Raw genomic sequence first — 16027 nt, 5'->3', positions numbered from 1 at the left:
ACCAGTCTCTCAATTCATTATTTGTTGTCCGCAAAATGCTGAATGAGAAAACCATTGTGCTATAATAAATAATTTTATTAACCAAGTTAAAATTTTGTGAGTAATCCTCTGTCAACAATCGTGTATGCAATTTACATACGGTACATAGCACATATTTACATACAGAAACACAGTTGTCTCAATTTGAACTCGTTTCGCATCCTCGCAGTTGTCTGGGAATGTGTGACAATACGAGTCGTTGTTTTTAGCCGAGAAACGTGCTTGTGAAATCAATTGAGATTGACAAGTATACATTTTTTTAGTTGAAAAAATTGTTTATTTGAGTGACAAACTGATCATGGAGGTTGACGAAGATCAGCAATTTGAGGATAGCCAGAACCAAAGAAGTAAAATCAAGATTAAAGAAGGTACTCCCTGCTTACCAGGTACGAATTTAATATAACTTTAAGTTGTTAATTATGTATGGCCAACAACATGAAATATATTGTTTTGAACTGATTAATTTTTGTGAAGGACAAAGGATTTGTAAGGCCAATGAGTATTTTGAAGCTGGGGAGGGGGCTTACGAATTTGGAAATTCAATTTTCTCATCAGTGCTGGGCTACTTACATGTTAAAGAGTCTCCTGAAGAAGAGGTGAAATAAGATTTCAAATTTTAAGCTTGTACTTTAGAATTTAAAGGTAAAAACGTTTTAAATTGCAGTTGACTATACTTTCTGTTGAAAGGAAAGATGATAAACCTAGTTTCACTGCGCCATTCGTGGGCGCTGTTGTAACCTGTATTGTAAGAGTTTGGCAAGATTACCGTTAACGTTCCACCTAAGATTTAACTAATATTATCTGTCCTCTACATATTACAGGTCCTCTCAAGAACACCAAAATTGGCCAGATGCTTGATAACACACGTCGGCAAAGTCAAGCTTTCTGACATGGTCAAAGGCATTATCCGAAGAGAATATATTTCCGAGAAACATCGTAAGTGGTTTTATTTTCTTTATGATAAATAATCTCACACCTCTGATCAACCAAACGAATCAACTCACCTGCACCATTAAGTTCTATTAAACACTCTTCCGAACATGTTTTCCGTGCAATATTTTTTTTCGTCAACTTGCTATATTAAAAATTTCATGATTTTGTTTTCAGGAGATTTGTCGGAAATTGAAACGAGTTTTGGAATAGGAGACACTGTTTTAGCACGAATAGTAAGCAAAAATTAGATATTCATGTCTAACTAGTATCCTTTTTGCATGATCGCTGAAATATGAGACAATTTTTCGTACTTTGCTTTTAAAAGACATCATGACGTATATGAAGTTAAATTACAAAAGTTAAATTAGACCTCATAAGTATTTCATGCAAAAGGTATCTCTTGTAAGAGTAGTGTGTAAATTGTTTGGTCACCTATGTCTATACTATTTTTAGGTTGGAATCGGCGATGGAGATTTTATTATGTCAACTGGTGAAGATAACCTTGGTGTTGCTCAGTCTGTTAGCAAAGCAGGTATTTGTTCTATGTATTTAGTATGTTGCAAGAATATGATGGGACTTATTTGATGACTTTTTGCTACAAACTTTTTAAATTCTGTATTTAAGGATTTTTCATGGTTCCTATCGGATGGACAAAAATGGAGTGTCCTCGAACTAGAGAAGTACAGCCCAAGAAAGTCGCCAAAATTGTTCAAGATAGAAATATTGAATACTGGAGAAAAAGGAATGAAGAACTAAAACTAAAGGACAGAGGGAGTGACGAGATATCAAAAAAATTAAAAACGGAATATAACGAGACTGGAAAACGGCAATAAAAATTTATTTCAATATTAAAATCCATTGTTCCACAACGTGCCTGGAGGTATGTAAGATTTGTCTCGAAGGTGTTTCATAAAACGTTTGATTGGCCACAACATGTACAACTTGAAAGTCACGCTCATATTCCCAAAAATTATAAAGTACAAAACATTGTTTGAAAAAAACAAAAATAAGAATACAACCACACATTCTACGCACATAAACTGAAGTAATTTGAGAAACCACTGATGCACTTTTAAAAAGCTTTTCTGCAAATACAAAATAATTATAAGGATAACTTAAAATTGCATTGTTTGTATATATGTATACGTACACATGTCGGCATGTATAAATATGAATTTATGTAAATGTATACCTCATCTATCACGTTGAGCAGCTTGGAGGCATAGTACAAGTGCACAGAACATATTACCATGTGATTTAATACTAAAATAATGCCACAGATTGCTGAAAATGACGAAACATATTATTTATAAGTCAATTTAAAAAATATTTTATTCGGCACTCAAGTAACCTGAAATTGTGAGTCCATTCGCATCATAGTTGTCAACTTGTTTCTGCAAATCAATGCATGCCGCAACATCAATGCATAGATTGAAGCCAGAGATTGCCTGCACATTATTCATGCTGATTTGTCGGCTTTGAATTTTAAGCCCTACATGAACATATGTACATAGGTTGAACTTACAATAAGAATTATTACCACAATCTTCATGATTATACTTAGATCCCACAAGGGGTCGTATACCGAAATATCCTTCATAATGCCAGACGTTTGAGAATTATTTGATAAGAAAATGTAACTCAATTTCTCTGTTTCCAATTTATTCTTAGTTATTTTTGTTGGCACTTTGAAATACATGTTATTTAAATATTATTCAACAAGCGCTATAATTTATTGTTGCAGAAGTGATACAATAACAAACATGGTACGTAAATAATACTATTCAATGGGTTTAATTAATACGAGTGAGTACCGATACATAAATAAATTGCTCTATTATTTATGCGTATTAGGACTTTTGGCACACACGGCCATGATTGAATTTTGCTATCAGACTATAAAACTTGTTATTTTAAGTAGTAAATAAATCACAGATACTGAAGTTAGGAACCAAATACATGACAATTTCCTTTCCTGAATATTGATGAGTACATTTTACATGGTTTTGCTTGTGGTCGAACAGCTTAGACTATGTACACTCATATTAGCTAATGAAATACTCTAAAGCGGAAGTCCAACGCTGATATCAAGTACGTAGCTGCTGCATATTTCTTCATTACAGCTCTGAATTAATTTTGCGCTTTAGTGAATGCTAAAAAGATCTGTTCTAACGTGGACTGCCCTAAAGAGTACGCATCCAATCCAAATTTCTGCTTGGCCATTTCCATCTTGCGGAATAGTGAACCCCATGTAACGCCTTGACTTGGTATGTGATAATGCACAAATCCGGGATGGATGTCCTTTAATTGACTCCCTGTACAAACAATAGTGATGAATGTTTCTACGTATTATCTCCGATAGCCAAGCCACCAATACCTGGATATGACTCTTCAATAAAAGTTCTCAGTCCTTCCAGCTCCGATTCCCATCCTTGAGAAGATCTTAATTTTTTCATTGACATGTGACTGCTTCGTCTTCGTCCAAATTCCTAAATAAGTGCACATTAGTAAAGGTTCAATTTTAGATGTAAATATGTACCTGGGTTTCTCTTGTGAACGGTTCGGATTCACTAATCCCCTTCGGACTTGTTTGTGCTATTAAGGTGTAACCTTCTCCAAATTTGTTCTTTAATTCTTGGATCGAGTTGAGACATCTAAACGTACCGTTGACCATAATTGCAATCCTGAGGAGAAGGTTATGTTTATTTTACACAACGCTTAACGATAATAATTATCGGCATTACAAATTGCAAGTGTACATACATATATGTTTTTCTTTACCTTGTACATAGTGCTTCACACTCATTCATTGAATGAGATGTAAGAATGATGGATGTTCCACTATCTCTAATTCTGCTTATGGCAGTCCACATGTGACGCCGGGCTACGGGGTCCATTCCTTTTTATAGATAGAAAATGTATTACATACGTATATTTCGAGTATAAAATGCTCAAGGACAAAATTACCAGTCGTCATCTCGTCCAAGAATATAACGGGTGGACTTCCAATTAACGCAATTGCGGTAGAGAGCTGAAAATAATCCACAGAGGTTAAAATCCTCAAATAATTAGAAGAAAATTCACTATTTTGTTGGCGAATACCTTCCGCTTATTGCCACCACTGTTTAAGCACATTAGGAAAGTAATTAATTAATTATTAATTGTTAAGAATCTGTGTGCAATGTAGTAATTATCACCTGTAACTTCCTACTCGCTTGTCCATGTACTGAGAAAACAAAAGCATTTCTCCCAAACAATTTGTTAGATGATCGATGTAAGATTCCTGTATTCCTCGCAAGCGTGCATAGAGTGCAATTGTTTCTCTTCCTGTCATCGAATCAATGAGGGCGTCAAACTGAGGGCAATATCCTGAGATCACATTTTTCATTTTGATTAATTAAATGTCGGTACTATCGGTAGCTTATAGTCAATATATGTCTATTGTGCATACATACCCACGACTTCATGCACTTGCTTTAACTCTCGGCGCACGCTTTTAGAGCAAATATAGGCTTCCCCTTCAGAAATTGACAAGTCTCCGGTGAGCATTTTAAAGGTGGACGTCTACATAAATGAATTGAAGTATTTTATAACGTGCACATTTTATTATATTGCATAGAAATTAAAAGGTGGCTTACTTTTCCAGCGCCATTCACTCCAAGTAAACCTGCAAAAATTAATTGATAACTAATAAACTAGAACCCAAAAATATGTCTCAATTATTGAACGTTCATAATCATTAATCATAAGCGACCAACACCCGACTGTATAATGAAACTACTTGATGTATATACTTGATGTATGTATTATACCAAAGCATTCTCCTCGTTGTACTCCCAAGTTAATGTGATCCACGGCTAAAAACTTGTCATAATACTTCGTCAAGTTTCTGAAAAATTTATTGTGTAAACATAGAGTTAGAGAGGCGACAAATTTCAAAACTTAACCAATAATTCAGTTGAATTATGTATGTACCTAACCACCAAAGTGTTTTCCTTGAATAATTGAGTTAAATTTGTCTCTTCCATTTTCTTCTTCTCTTTAACCACGTCAGCATCTTCTAGCCCTTCTATTACAGTCAATTCGTCCATTTTAGCTCTTTTTTTGTGGATAATGAAACAATATAAATAAACAATTATGTACCATCCGCTGTGACGGAAGAATTTCCGATTTTCGAATTCCACTGTAGAAACTTGGTCCATACTCGACTCTCCCAAATGAACAGGATAACAAAGTAAACACAACATGCAGCAGTAAGACAAGCTATATTTTTCCCAATTCCCTGAAAAACGGATCACAAATTTTAACCTGAAACATTAATTACACACTTACTGAGCTCTCGCTAGAAACACCCGCATCCCAACACTTACCGTTCGCTCCCTGAAATAAAATTAAAAAAATCATTCTCATCATTGGATGTTTTTTTTATGATAATGTAAATTAAATATAAACTACTTACCAATCAAGAAAGTTTGGTTTTACTGAAATTATTCAGGATTACTTTAGTGTTTAAATATTTTACAAATAAAATTCAGAAAACTACTCACATTTCGAACAGCAAACAGAACTAGGAAACGCTGGGCATACAAATTCCAGATTAAATCTTACACAATCTCGTGCAAATTGAAAGTTTGTGGATAGTTGGACAATTCCCATCCCCACTAAAATAAATTCATGAATGTTGAGAGATTCGCATTTTCGGATTACATCAGATTTAGTTTACTTACATGCATAATTGGGAAATATTAAAAATATGCTGTTTAAGGTATCCGCAAGGCTTTCTAGCTGGAACTCACGAGTTTGTATCATGACCACTGTCAGTATTGACGCCATTCCTACACAAACAAGTTAAATATTTATGCATACGGATAGAGCTAAAAGATTTAGTGTTGATAAAACAGTGAAACTACTTCACTATTATTGTTATAAATATGTATTGACCTGTAAATATGTTGAGGAGCACAAGTCGAGTAAAACCGGAGGATGGCACGGTGAAAGCAAAGGACGCCAAGTACATCAATGGAATAACTGCTAATCCATAGCATACGAACAAAAGCAGTAGATTTAACTGCATGTAAAGACTCATAAATTCTTCAATTTGGAACAAAAAGAGGATGACCATGGTTCCGAAGCACGGGATTATGAACTGAATAAAGTCCACGATGAAATTTGCTGTCCAATACAGTGGATATTCTAAGCCGGACACAAATTGGATGTGTTTGGATCGGGTTTCCTTTTCTGTTATAATAAAAACAGAAAAACTTGCTGCTAGGAATGACATTCCTAAAGCTATGTTGTTTCCTATTTGAAATCCAAGAGTGTAGAAAGTCCCAGCTTTTTTCAAAGAATCAATACTGCCTACAGGAAATGGGTGGTTGGTAATTGTGATGGTATGATTTGTTGGAGAAAGTAAGGCATTGGAAATAAAGTTGAGAGATAGTGGTGGGGCATGAAATGGCTGATTATTAAAAAATCCTACGAGTTGACGATATTCTGATTTTTCAGTTTCTTTTACTTGTCTTTGTTCAAACCCGACAATGTATCGTAAATTCACTGACACAAGGTCTTCATTTTCCTGTAATTCATTATAACGTTAATTCCGAATCCTTTAAAAATTATATTGAATAATGTTCACACCTTCTCAAGCATGTAGTCAATAAAACTTTGATTTTGTCCGACCAGTTCAATTAAGTGATTTTTCAACACATAAGCCTTGTATGATTTGCATATAAATTCATCCACTGGACATTTGACAGTTGTTATTGTGGATCCTAATTTTTCGTATCTCTGTAAAGTCACAAGTTATACAGAATTTCTCTTTAGATACCTGAATATTAAGGTAATACATAACTTGTGCCTAGTTTGGTCAAGCTAAATGTGTGAACTTACTTGCAGGGTAAATTTGTGTGGGGCAGAATTAGATATTCCAGGTAAATTTTTAACAACAATCAAAATCAAAATAAGGTACAACAGAGGTATTCCCATCTAAAATTTGAAACAGTGATCAGTAATAGAAACAATCAAATAGTACAAAATGACTGCATATTGTGTACTTGTGTACAAATATGTACACAAGTTAGTTAATATATGCACCTGAGTCATCAACAGCATGCGATTTCTAAACCCGTAAATTAGTTTCTTTATAACCATTGCTCGTAGCTGCTGCATCTTCAAGGCCATTCCAACATTTCGAAGTGGTTCATCGTTGTAAAGATGTGTTTTTGAAGCAGTAGCGAGTTCATTGTTGTCGATAGTGAGACTCACAGACAACTTTCGTTCATTTTCTTCTTGAGGATATTGTTCAAGAATTTTAGCTTCTACTTTTCGCCCAACCCTGTGTGTCAATTTAATCCTTAAAAAATAGCTTTTTTGTTAGAAATTATTTGTAAAGAGCGTGTACTCTTATGACCTGATAAAAACTTCTTCCATTGTCGTATTGCTGGCTCCTAAGCTAGAAATTCTTAATTCACGTTTTCTGTCCTCCAGCTCTTCAAACATTTCTGGAAACAAATGCGATTTTCCGTCCGGCAATGTGTAGCTAAGTTCAGCCCCCACATCTTGGTCTACTTCAACGTCTGCAATTGTCTTCCTTATTACTTGCGTGATTTTATCCACATCACAGTTTTCGTCTTTTACAATTATTAAGTGGTATCCTCCGCCTAAATTAAATGATAATTAAACGATATCCTATGAAATGTTACTAATCTTCAGTCTAGTTTTTATAAAATTGGAGAACATATATTGCGCAGGAATTTCTTACCGTATTTTTTCTTTAGGAACAAGGACGTTCCGCAACACTGAATTTCTCCATTGCACATAACTATTCAATGAAATAGTCCATATTTAATATTTTACTTATTACAAGCTAATAGTGTGGCTTTTTGTTCCCCACCTGCTATCCGGTCCCCAAGTACGTCAGCTATTATCAATAAGAAAATAATTTGTGTGAGACATCACATTTTCTTACATAATTAAAATCGCATACCTTCTTCCATGTAGTGTGTCGTTAAAACTATGGTCCTGTTTATTTTCTCACTCTTGATCAAATCCCATGTCGAACGTCTCGCCCCTTCAAATCAAGCAACATTATACATGAAATATTTACATTTCAGACTCGTCCGGATCATAAGTACAGTATTTTAATTGATTTGAGTTTGACTTACCGACATCTTGGCCCGAGCTCGGTTCGTCCAAAATCTAAGGACACGTAATATTTTAAACATGGACGAACTATATACTTAGTTATCAGTTACTTCAATTAGCTGAAGAAACCTGACTATGGAGAAATCATCAGTTTAAATATTAATTGTTGTTGTATATCATACCACAATCTTTGATCCACCACAGAATGAAATGCCAACGCTAAGTTTGCGCTTCATGCCACCGGATAATGTGTAACTCTGTGCATTACGTTTATCTTCCTGTAAAAAGTACGAGTGAGACTAACATTACAAATTATTAAATCAATTTAAATACAAGTTGGAAAATATATGTAGTTATATTTATATATTGCTGCGCTATTATTCTATTATTATCTAGTAAAGCTGTTTTGTATTTACTAAATTAGCTGTTCAATTAACTTGTTATTTGTATTGTTTTCAAATACATCTATGAAATGTGTAAATTTCTCTCATTTATCTTGCTTACCAGTCCAAGCGCCTTGATCATTCGATTAATTTCTATTGCAACATTGGAATCCTTACATCCCTTCATCAGACAATAGAATCGAAGGTGTTCTTCTACTGTAAGTCTGCATAGTACAATGGTTCATCTTATAAATTAGGCTGAAAATCGCATAAATTGTTTCAAATTAAATAAGGCAACTTACTCGTTGAATAAAATATCGTACTGTGGGCAGATACCTATGCAACAAATTTACTAAATTCACCTTTTGTTAAAAACTCTCAGTACAGTTTTTATAGCCCGAACCAGGACTTATACACGTACATGTTACTTATACATGTGCCAACAAATTTATTAATTTATGATGCTAAATTAAATAATATGCGAATCTATAAGTGACCCCCACACCGGTCATTCGCTTGATCATCGTCTAACTTTGTCAAGCAGTTCGAGTATACCAGCTAAATTTAATTCAAATCTGCCAATCTACTCCAGCTAGAACTTGACTTAACGAAACACAGAATGGACAGATAAGACATGGTTCGGTCTAAAACATGTACTTATATAATACAATGACATAAAAATATACCCAAACTAGAACGAGCAGAATTGATATCATTTCGAATATCACAATTGTTAATCAAAGCCGTTCCAGAAGTCGGTGGGAACAATCCTATACATAACACGAATATAGGTATTCATAATTTAATTCTATAGAGTTCCATCTTAAAGTTTATTTTATGTCCAAAATTACCAGATAAAATGGACATAGTTGTTGTTTTTCCTGAAAATTTGATAGCACTATTACTTTTCAAGATCATGGAATTAAAGCTTAACTTATTTTTCATACCGGCTCCATTGTGTCCTTAAGATGTCACATAAATGATTGGTAATAGCGACATTATAAAATGAGAGTGAGACTCGGATGGATTCAAAATCAACAAAAACTTTCTTATGGATATGAAATACCTAAAAACGCCGTGATCTCGCCTTGATAGAAATTCAGACTCAGGTTTCTCAACGCAACTTTGCCATTGTCATAAATTTTTGTGAGTCCCTTGATTTGAATGCCTGGGAATTTATCTTTGGGTTCAGCCTCGAAGAAGTCTGCAGGTACATCGGATGACGTTTCAATTTCATGGTTCGATTCATAGGTCCACGATTTGCTGGTCCAAAAGGACTTCTGTTAAGGCCAATAATCAATTAAATTACCTGTAAGCAATGCTTACTAAGCATACTTAGCTTAGAAAAGAACACGAATTATAACGTGGTTTGAAAATAAATGTTTTGAAACAAAAATCAGTATCAATGCACTAATGACTCAATTTTTGCACTGGTTGATGAGCTAAACTCTTCCTCTGCATATAAATACATGTGGGTACATATGTAAGTGCATACTTGGTAGATGCATATCATTCCATCATGGGAAAAAGAACACTAAGGGTTTGATAAAACTATATAAGACACACATGGTTTTGACCCAATTTTTGCTAAACTCAAGATGCAATTTGTATTGTTTGTTTACATCCACATTTCCTTGATATACTTGAAAGTGCAGCAGAGCGTAGTCAGCATTACATTAATTGTAATCAACTGCAGTGTTAATAAGCCAAAACCAATGCACTTTTAATCAATATAAATTAAAAAGCTTTTTCATTACACATACTTATACAAGGTCAATACACACACATTCTCGTTGAACAACCATGAGAATGTGTGTGTTCTTCAAAAATGTGTGCAGCTCTATTCGTAGCAAAATGCATAAATGGTTTCAATGGATTGTTAATCTACGTGAATAATTTCATTTGCAAATTATGTCATTTCTAAATTTCTAATTACCGTAAATGGGAAATAAAAGGGCAAAGGGACTCCAAATTCTCCGGGGCGAACTGCTTCAATGTAAAGAGCTGATATCAGATAGACAACACCGTTGGCTATCATCATTATAAGACAATCGCCTGCAAATATAAATATGCACATAATAAATCGCATGCAAACTATTGGATTCGAGAGCAATTAAGATTTCTAACCCATGGAAAAATCATCGTCTGGTCCGGATCCTTAATAAATAAAATACATTTTAAATTCCATTAATTATAAATATTTTTTTATGGCGGTAGGAAATAATTAGTTGAATTATTTTTGTAATTACAAATATTTACCTTGAAAGATGTTGCTCCATTGAGCTCCAACACCAGTACCTTCTAACATGCATATTATTTGGCACGCAAAGGAAATTCCCATGTTTGTGAGGAAGCAACTGAAATGCAAATTGAAATTGAAACCAGGAAAAATATTGCTAATTGATTACTAACCTGAATAACTTGGTCTTCCTCGGGAGCAAATTATACCGTGGTCGCAAAAATCCGTATGGCACATATAATACAAACCACAACACGCCTGCCGCAGTAGCTGCGGCATTTGCTATAAAAAGTATCACGATATTTTAAACAACAATTGGAATAATTTAAATAATTAATCGTATTTAATAATTACAGTGTGAGAACAACGAAGCGATGAAAAACGAAAAGCATATCAATGAAAAGGTAAATACGAGGAATATGAGAAACACAACGTATCCATCCGCTTTCGGAAATATTGCCAAATTTTGTGTTGAGAAAAATTCAACCTGCCGTAAAAATTGAATTTTAAGTAAACCGTCTTAATTAAGGGGAAAAAATTAAACTTACTTTCAGCAAGAGCGTCATGAGTCCAGCAGCTATTACAAGAAACGATTGAGATTTTACATACCAAGCTCCCACATGGTAAATATTTGGAATACCCATAATTTTCATGTATTCCTATATAATTCCATTCAAATTGGTAAAATTATGCACGAAACCTTAATCACTCAATTTAATTTAATTACCTTAAGTCTTGTCTCTTTCTCATATACAATAGATTTCGCTATATTAATAGCTGGATAGATAAAGCTCATCATTATTATGAGTGGTAGCCATCCTTGCAATGCCTAAAGATAATTCGATAAAAATTGAAAAAATGTAAAGTTCGGCGCAAATTAAAAGTTAATTTATTTTAATTGCGCTTACCAAAATGTACTTGTCATCAATGAACGATGGGTATGGATACCGTTGCAGTCTTATGTCGTATTTATTATAATTTTCTAGCTCTGAAGAATTTAGGAACTCCCTAGTAAGCGTTCTGTCGATTGCATATTGAAGATACAGAAACCCTTCTTCATGATATCCTACACAAATCATGATAAGTTTATTGCTATCATTCATTATTACCAATTTTGGAAAACATTCGACATGGAAAAGTACCCGGCAGTCCACCACCGATTTGGTTTTTCGCTCGTGGCCCAAGGAATTGGAAGAGTGGATAAAGTAATTCCGTGTACCACACAGGTTGAGCACCAAATCTCTCGCTTATCAAGTCAAATTCACTTCTTTGAGTCGCTGGAAATCGTAGCGTGTACTGCAATAAGGAAAAACGTACTTTAAAGTTGGTCCACAATTTCATGCAAGAAGCATCGATTACCTTAATGTCGTTGGGAAATGAGCCATCGTTAAATTTATTTGTAAAAATTACTCCTGCAAGTACTGGAGCTGTGGGTTCAAAGTCTGAAGTTGAATTTACGAGTGAATTGTTTGCAGATTGAATGTACGCGTGGACTAATTCTTCCTCTGTTGCAAATCCAGTGACTTGATGAACAAATTAATTAATATTGTTAGCATATCAGTGTGTCATCGACATTATGGAAATATGAATGCATTAAAATATGATGATCTCACAATTATAAGCAAGTCTCTGGGAGAGAAAATACTGATTGTTAACTTTTTGCATTAATGCATCCACCACAGGATGCCGGGGAGTGTAGTAAATTTGATCACTGTTGGACGAAATTTAGTAATTATTCAACAAGGTTCAAATTTAACTCTGAAAGGGACAGCATATTTAAACATAACGTTGAGTCATACCAACTAGTCTGCACTATATCAGGAGGATGCCCTTCTATCGTAATAGGTTTGTAAATTGTGGGTTCTTTGACAAACGTGGACGGCACAACATTGCGGACGATAAGCAAGACTGCTGTAAAAAGTAAGGGCAGTAGAATCTCTGTCACTGTTTGCACGTTGTGTCGTATTTGAATTTTATAGTTTTTCCATAACAGTAATCGAAATTTCTCCCAGCTGGATGTCCTCGATGGTGGTACATTTTCCGGTGGGGCATGACTGAAAATCATATTACTACTAAGCATTGTGAATTGTAACTCAATAAATATGTGCACATAACTTAGGATTGACTTGTAAGATATATGTGCGACTGGAGCAAATAATAGCATACCTAAATTTTCATAACTAAATATACATATTGCAAAATGTGAGGAACAATAGATTCCAATTTACATAAGTGCGGCTTTTATTCCAATAAGTACATGGTTGATGATCCTTTATACGAGCAACAATGTATTGTTGCTCACATTGTATACCGGCATGTTTTGGCAGCAAGATAAAGTGAAATTACTAATGTACTTGATCTGTAGCAATTATTTCATCTCGCACATTTGACAAACAACACATCTTATTAAACATTCACAAAAGTTTATGCGCTGTGTTTTACCTACATATTTAGTAAATTCATAATGCATACTGTGGTTTTCATTGGGTCAAATGCATCATTTATGTACAAATGTGGATACAAATTATCTTGGCTCTACCTGTGACGGATAGTCCAACTTCTTGAATTATTGGTTCTAATTCCCATGACCCTGATCACTATTTACACGTCACTATTTGAATTAGATTTAAATATGAAACATTTATTATTTATAACGCACAAGTTTCGTCATTGTATATTTTTCTTCAATGACACGAACCCTTTATTTGCAATATCGGTAATATTATTTGCAATAAAAGTACGCATGTTGGGTACAAGAGGATCCTAAAGTTAGTTGTGATGTACGAACTTCTTGCATTCACCTTGATTTTCAAAATGCTGTGAAGACCTGACGTGCACAATATAATTATTATCACTGCAAATTATCACACTATACAACTTTTTCATATCTTGTTTAACGCCAAAAGTTTCTTCGACTTCGTAATTTGTACATTATGATGATCAACAATTGCAATTTTCGTGTCTCGTCCATAAAGTCCAACGTTTCAATCACTCCAAATCTTAAATTAGTGGAACGGCTACACGGATTTCGGTAACGCTTTGGTGGTATCCGATTTAAAATTTAAAATAATGCGAGTTGCATGTTTGAAAGGTCTTACACAACAACTCGTCTTATTTTACACAAAACTTAACTTTTTTAAGGTTTATATTATTCAGATCCTCGTTTCTGCTAATAAGGGCAGGCTTTAGAAAAATGTATGACATTATCCACACTACGAAGTAGTCGCTTTCATTTTCGAAATGTTACTGAATTTGTATTTCAATTCACACAGTGCGTCAGCAGGTGTTTTTCCTGTCTCTGATCAAGACAATGTACTTTGATAAAACATTTGCGAAAATGTAATGACTAGCCAATGGTAAAGTCGTCGTCTTACAATATCAAGGTAGATAATATAATAATAATGCATAATTTGCAGTGGGCAAGCTAAGGAGTGGAAAGACAAGCTTTATTGCATACGTACATACTTTTGCATGGTGGGGTATCACTGCATCAAGAGACAGCTCAATCGTTGCACCCCTCATCTCATCATCTGATGAGGCTACGATGTTAACTCATTTCATTGTTTGTATAAATGTAGGTAAAGGTGATGCGATGCAAAAATGAATGGACGCTCTACCAAATATGCCTATGAATCAAACTGATCCTCATCACACAAAATTTAGGTTACTACATATAAAATTCCACAAAATGTGCACATGATAATTTTATCAGCTAAAAATTTTTGAGCGTAATAAAGTAAAATAAAAAATACATCAGCGCAAAATAGCCTAAAGTATAAAATAATTATAAGCGTAAAATATAACCAACATTGGGTTTGAGTTTAGAAAACAAACGTCTTGCTGATCTTTCTTGAGTAGGTTTATTTGTCACCCTAAACTTGAAACAAAATGTGCCAAAAGGTGGTAAGGCAGATTTGCATGACCACACTTGATCAGTTCAAGGCAACCAACAAGGATAGTTATTTAATATTTATTATATGCATGTGGTTGTTGGGTCAGGAGCATTATTAGATCCTACCAAAAATCTATAACATTTCAACAACAAGGTCAATTATCGTTGCAATATCCTATTTTTTGTTGTATAATTTGTAAGAATATTTAGTATTTTGCACCGACGCAACCAACTGGGTGACGTTATATGGGTTTTATAAGTATAATTTTTTGTTAATATGAATCAATCATACCATGAATCAGTGAATTTTTATACATGGACCCACCTCTTCATTGTTGTTGTTCAAGAAAGCTTTTTAGTTTTAAAACTATTCACAGCAGACGTTGGAACAGGACACCATTTCCTTTACATGCACTGAACTGAATGAGGTGGAATCTCTCTCAAAAAGGAAAAAATCGATCCTAAAGTAATTAAATTAGCTCTAGTAAATTGATCTTTACCACAAATTTTGTCATGCAGAACTGAACAACAAAACTTGACATATGGTTTACTACTATTTGCTTTTACTTAGAAAATGGAATTTACTAAACGCATGTATGTATTATTATTGGACAGCGAAGGGGCAGATATGGATTTCCGTTGTCGTACGTTGTGGTTTGTAATAAAGTGAAAATCAATAAAAGTTATTTCCTCCTAATTTTTTCGGTGAGTTTTTGTATTTATATTTCACTTACAATTTTGATATACTTTTGCTACGTTGTTCTGTTTTACAAAATGCTTTGCACATGTTCATTGACCCGACCTTAGTGTTCCTTTCCAAATTTTCCCTTTTTGTCATTAAATCCATGTGTACCAACGCCTACGTTAGTTGCATTGGCCTTTTTCATCATCTCTGTGTTGTACTTTTTACTGGACTCATATCTATATGAATGCCGATTTGAATTAACATCAGGTAGAAGCACAACATCAGAATCTGTCTCTCGCTTCATTAGATCATCGTCCGTGACCATAGCTTGGAAATTTTCATGGAAAACCTCTTTCTCCTGCAGAATGGTATCCTCTTCTTCTAGAGATTCTGCAATGTCGTACTCTCCATCGGGCTGCAACCTCACACAGAAAGAATCTGGTTTCTGAATTTTGAAGAGTATTCTCGCCACCGTTGCGAAACCGTCGTCTGCATGCACGTCTTTGAAACTTGTCTTGTTTAATCCATTGTGAATATCGAGATGTACCAAAGTTCGGTCTGGCTTCCCAAGAAGGTGTACCAAATCAACCAGAGCCAGTCCCAATTCCCCATCCGAACCAATGTCTTCTAGATACAAGGACTTGAGTTTGCTCATGTTTCGTGCTAGGGCAGTAGTATCAGTTGAACACATTTTGAGATGTATTATTCGAATT

At 34.5% G+C, this 16027-nt stretch overlaps 3 protein-coding genes across 6 annotated transcripts; 1 reads left to right on the top strand and 2 right to left on the bottom strand.

Moving 5' to 3' along the window:
* Window positions 1–201: 201 nt before the first annotated feature.
* LOC110847601 (exosome complex component CSL4) lies at window positions 202–1826 on the top strand. Its single transcript, XM_022094576.2, has 7 exons — window positions 202–425; window positions 514–635; window positions 704–784; window positions 861–975; window positions 1147–1205; window positions 1426–1504; window positions 1597–1826. Exons 1-7 carry the CDS (start codon window positions 338–340, stop codon window positions 1803–1805), a joined length of 753 nt encoding a protein of 250 aa, XP_021950268.1. The 5' UTR covers window positions 202–337; the 3' UTR covers window positions 1806–1826.
* Window positions 1790–2463, bottom strand: LOC110847602. The gene is made up of 3 exons (XM_035849601.1): window positions 2324–2463; window positions 2165–2256; window positions 1790–2057 (listed from the first exon to the last, which is right to left on the bottom strand). Exons 1-3 carry the CDS (start codon window positions 2433–2435, stop codon window positions 1821–1823), a joined length of 441 nt encoding a protein of 146 aa, XP_035705494.1. The 5' UTR covers window positions 2436–2463; the 3' UTR covers window positions 1790–1820.
* A 154-nt stretch (window positions 2464–2617) lies between these two features.
* Window positions 2618–14977, bottom strand: LOC110847607 (ATP-binding cassette sub-family A member 3). 4 transcript variants are annotated; one of them, XM_035849598.1, is made up of 46 exons: window positions 13277–14080; window positions 12537–12791; window positions 12351–12448; window positions 12097–12260; window positions 11880–12033; window positions 11646–11803; window positions 11465–11566; window positions 11378–11396; window positions 11286–11314; window positions 11092–11224; window positions 10911–11019; window positions 10758–10855; window positions 10626–10655; window positions 10435–10553; window positions 9565–9778; window positions 9446–9460; window positions 9350–9379; window positions 9185–9268; window positions 8801–8834; window positions 8620–8722; window positions 8298–8393; window positions 8136–8169; window positions 7958–8041; window positions 7865–7891; window positions 7733–7792; window positions 7382–7631; window positions 7066–7306; window positions 6862–6957; window positions 6610–6759; window positions 5914–6547; window positions 5700–5807; window positions 5520–5633; window positions 5432–5453; window positions 5343–5352; window positions 5116–5254; window positions 4948–5041; window positions 4785–4861; window positions 4611–4639; window positions 4428–4536; window positions 4170–4341; window positions 4075–4093; window positions 3940–4003; window positions 3754–3871; window positions 3512–3656; window positions 3350–3461; window positions 2618–3287 (listed from the first exon to the last, which is right to left on the bottom strand). In XM_035849598.1, exons 1-46 carry the CDS (start codon window positions 13321–13323, stop codon window positions 3103–3105), a joined length of 5184 nt encoding a protein of 1727 aa, XP_035705491.1. In that variant the 5' UTR covers window positions 13324–14080; the 3' UTR covers window positions 2618–3102. The 4 variants fall into 4 exon arrangements, with proteins under 4 accessions (XP_035705491.1, XP_021950274.1, XP_035705490.1 ...); XM_022094582.2 differs by having other exon boundaries at window positions 11286–11396; window positions 13277–13348; window positions 13436–14080; XM_035849597.1 differs by lacking the exon at window positions 13277–14080 and adding an exon at window positions 14955–14977 and having other exon boundaries at window positions 11286–11396.
* Window positions 14978–16027: the final 1050 nt, after the last annotated feature.

This window comes from Folsomia candida, unplaced genomic scaffold (genome assembly GCF_002217175.1).
Source record: "Folsomia candida strain VU population unplaced genomic scaffold, ASM221717v1 Fcan01_Sc003, whole genome shotgun sequence".
NCBI classification, from domain to species: Eukaryota; Metazoa; Arthropoda; class Collembola; order Entomobryomorpha; family Isotomidae; genus Folsomia; species Folsomia candida.
This window is presented reverse-complemented; position numbering and strand designations above follow the sequence as displayed.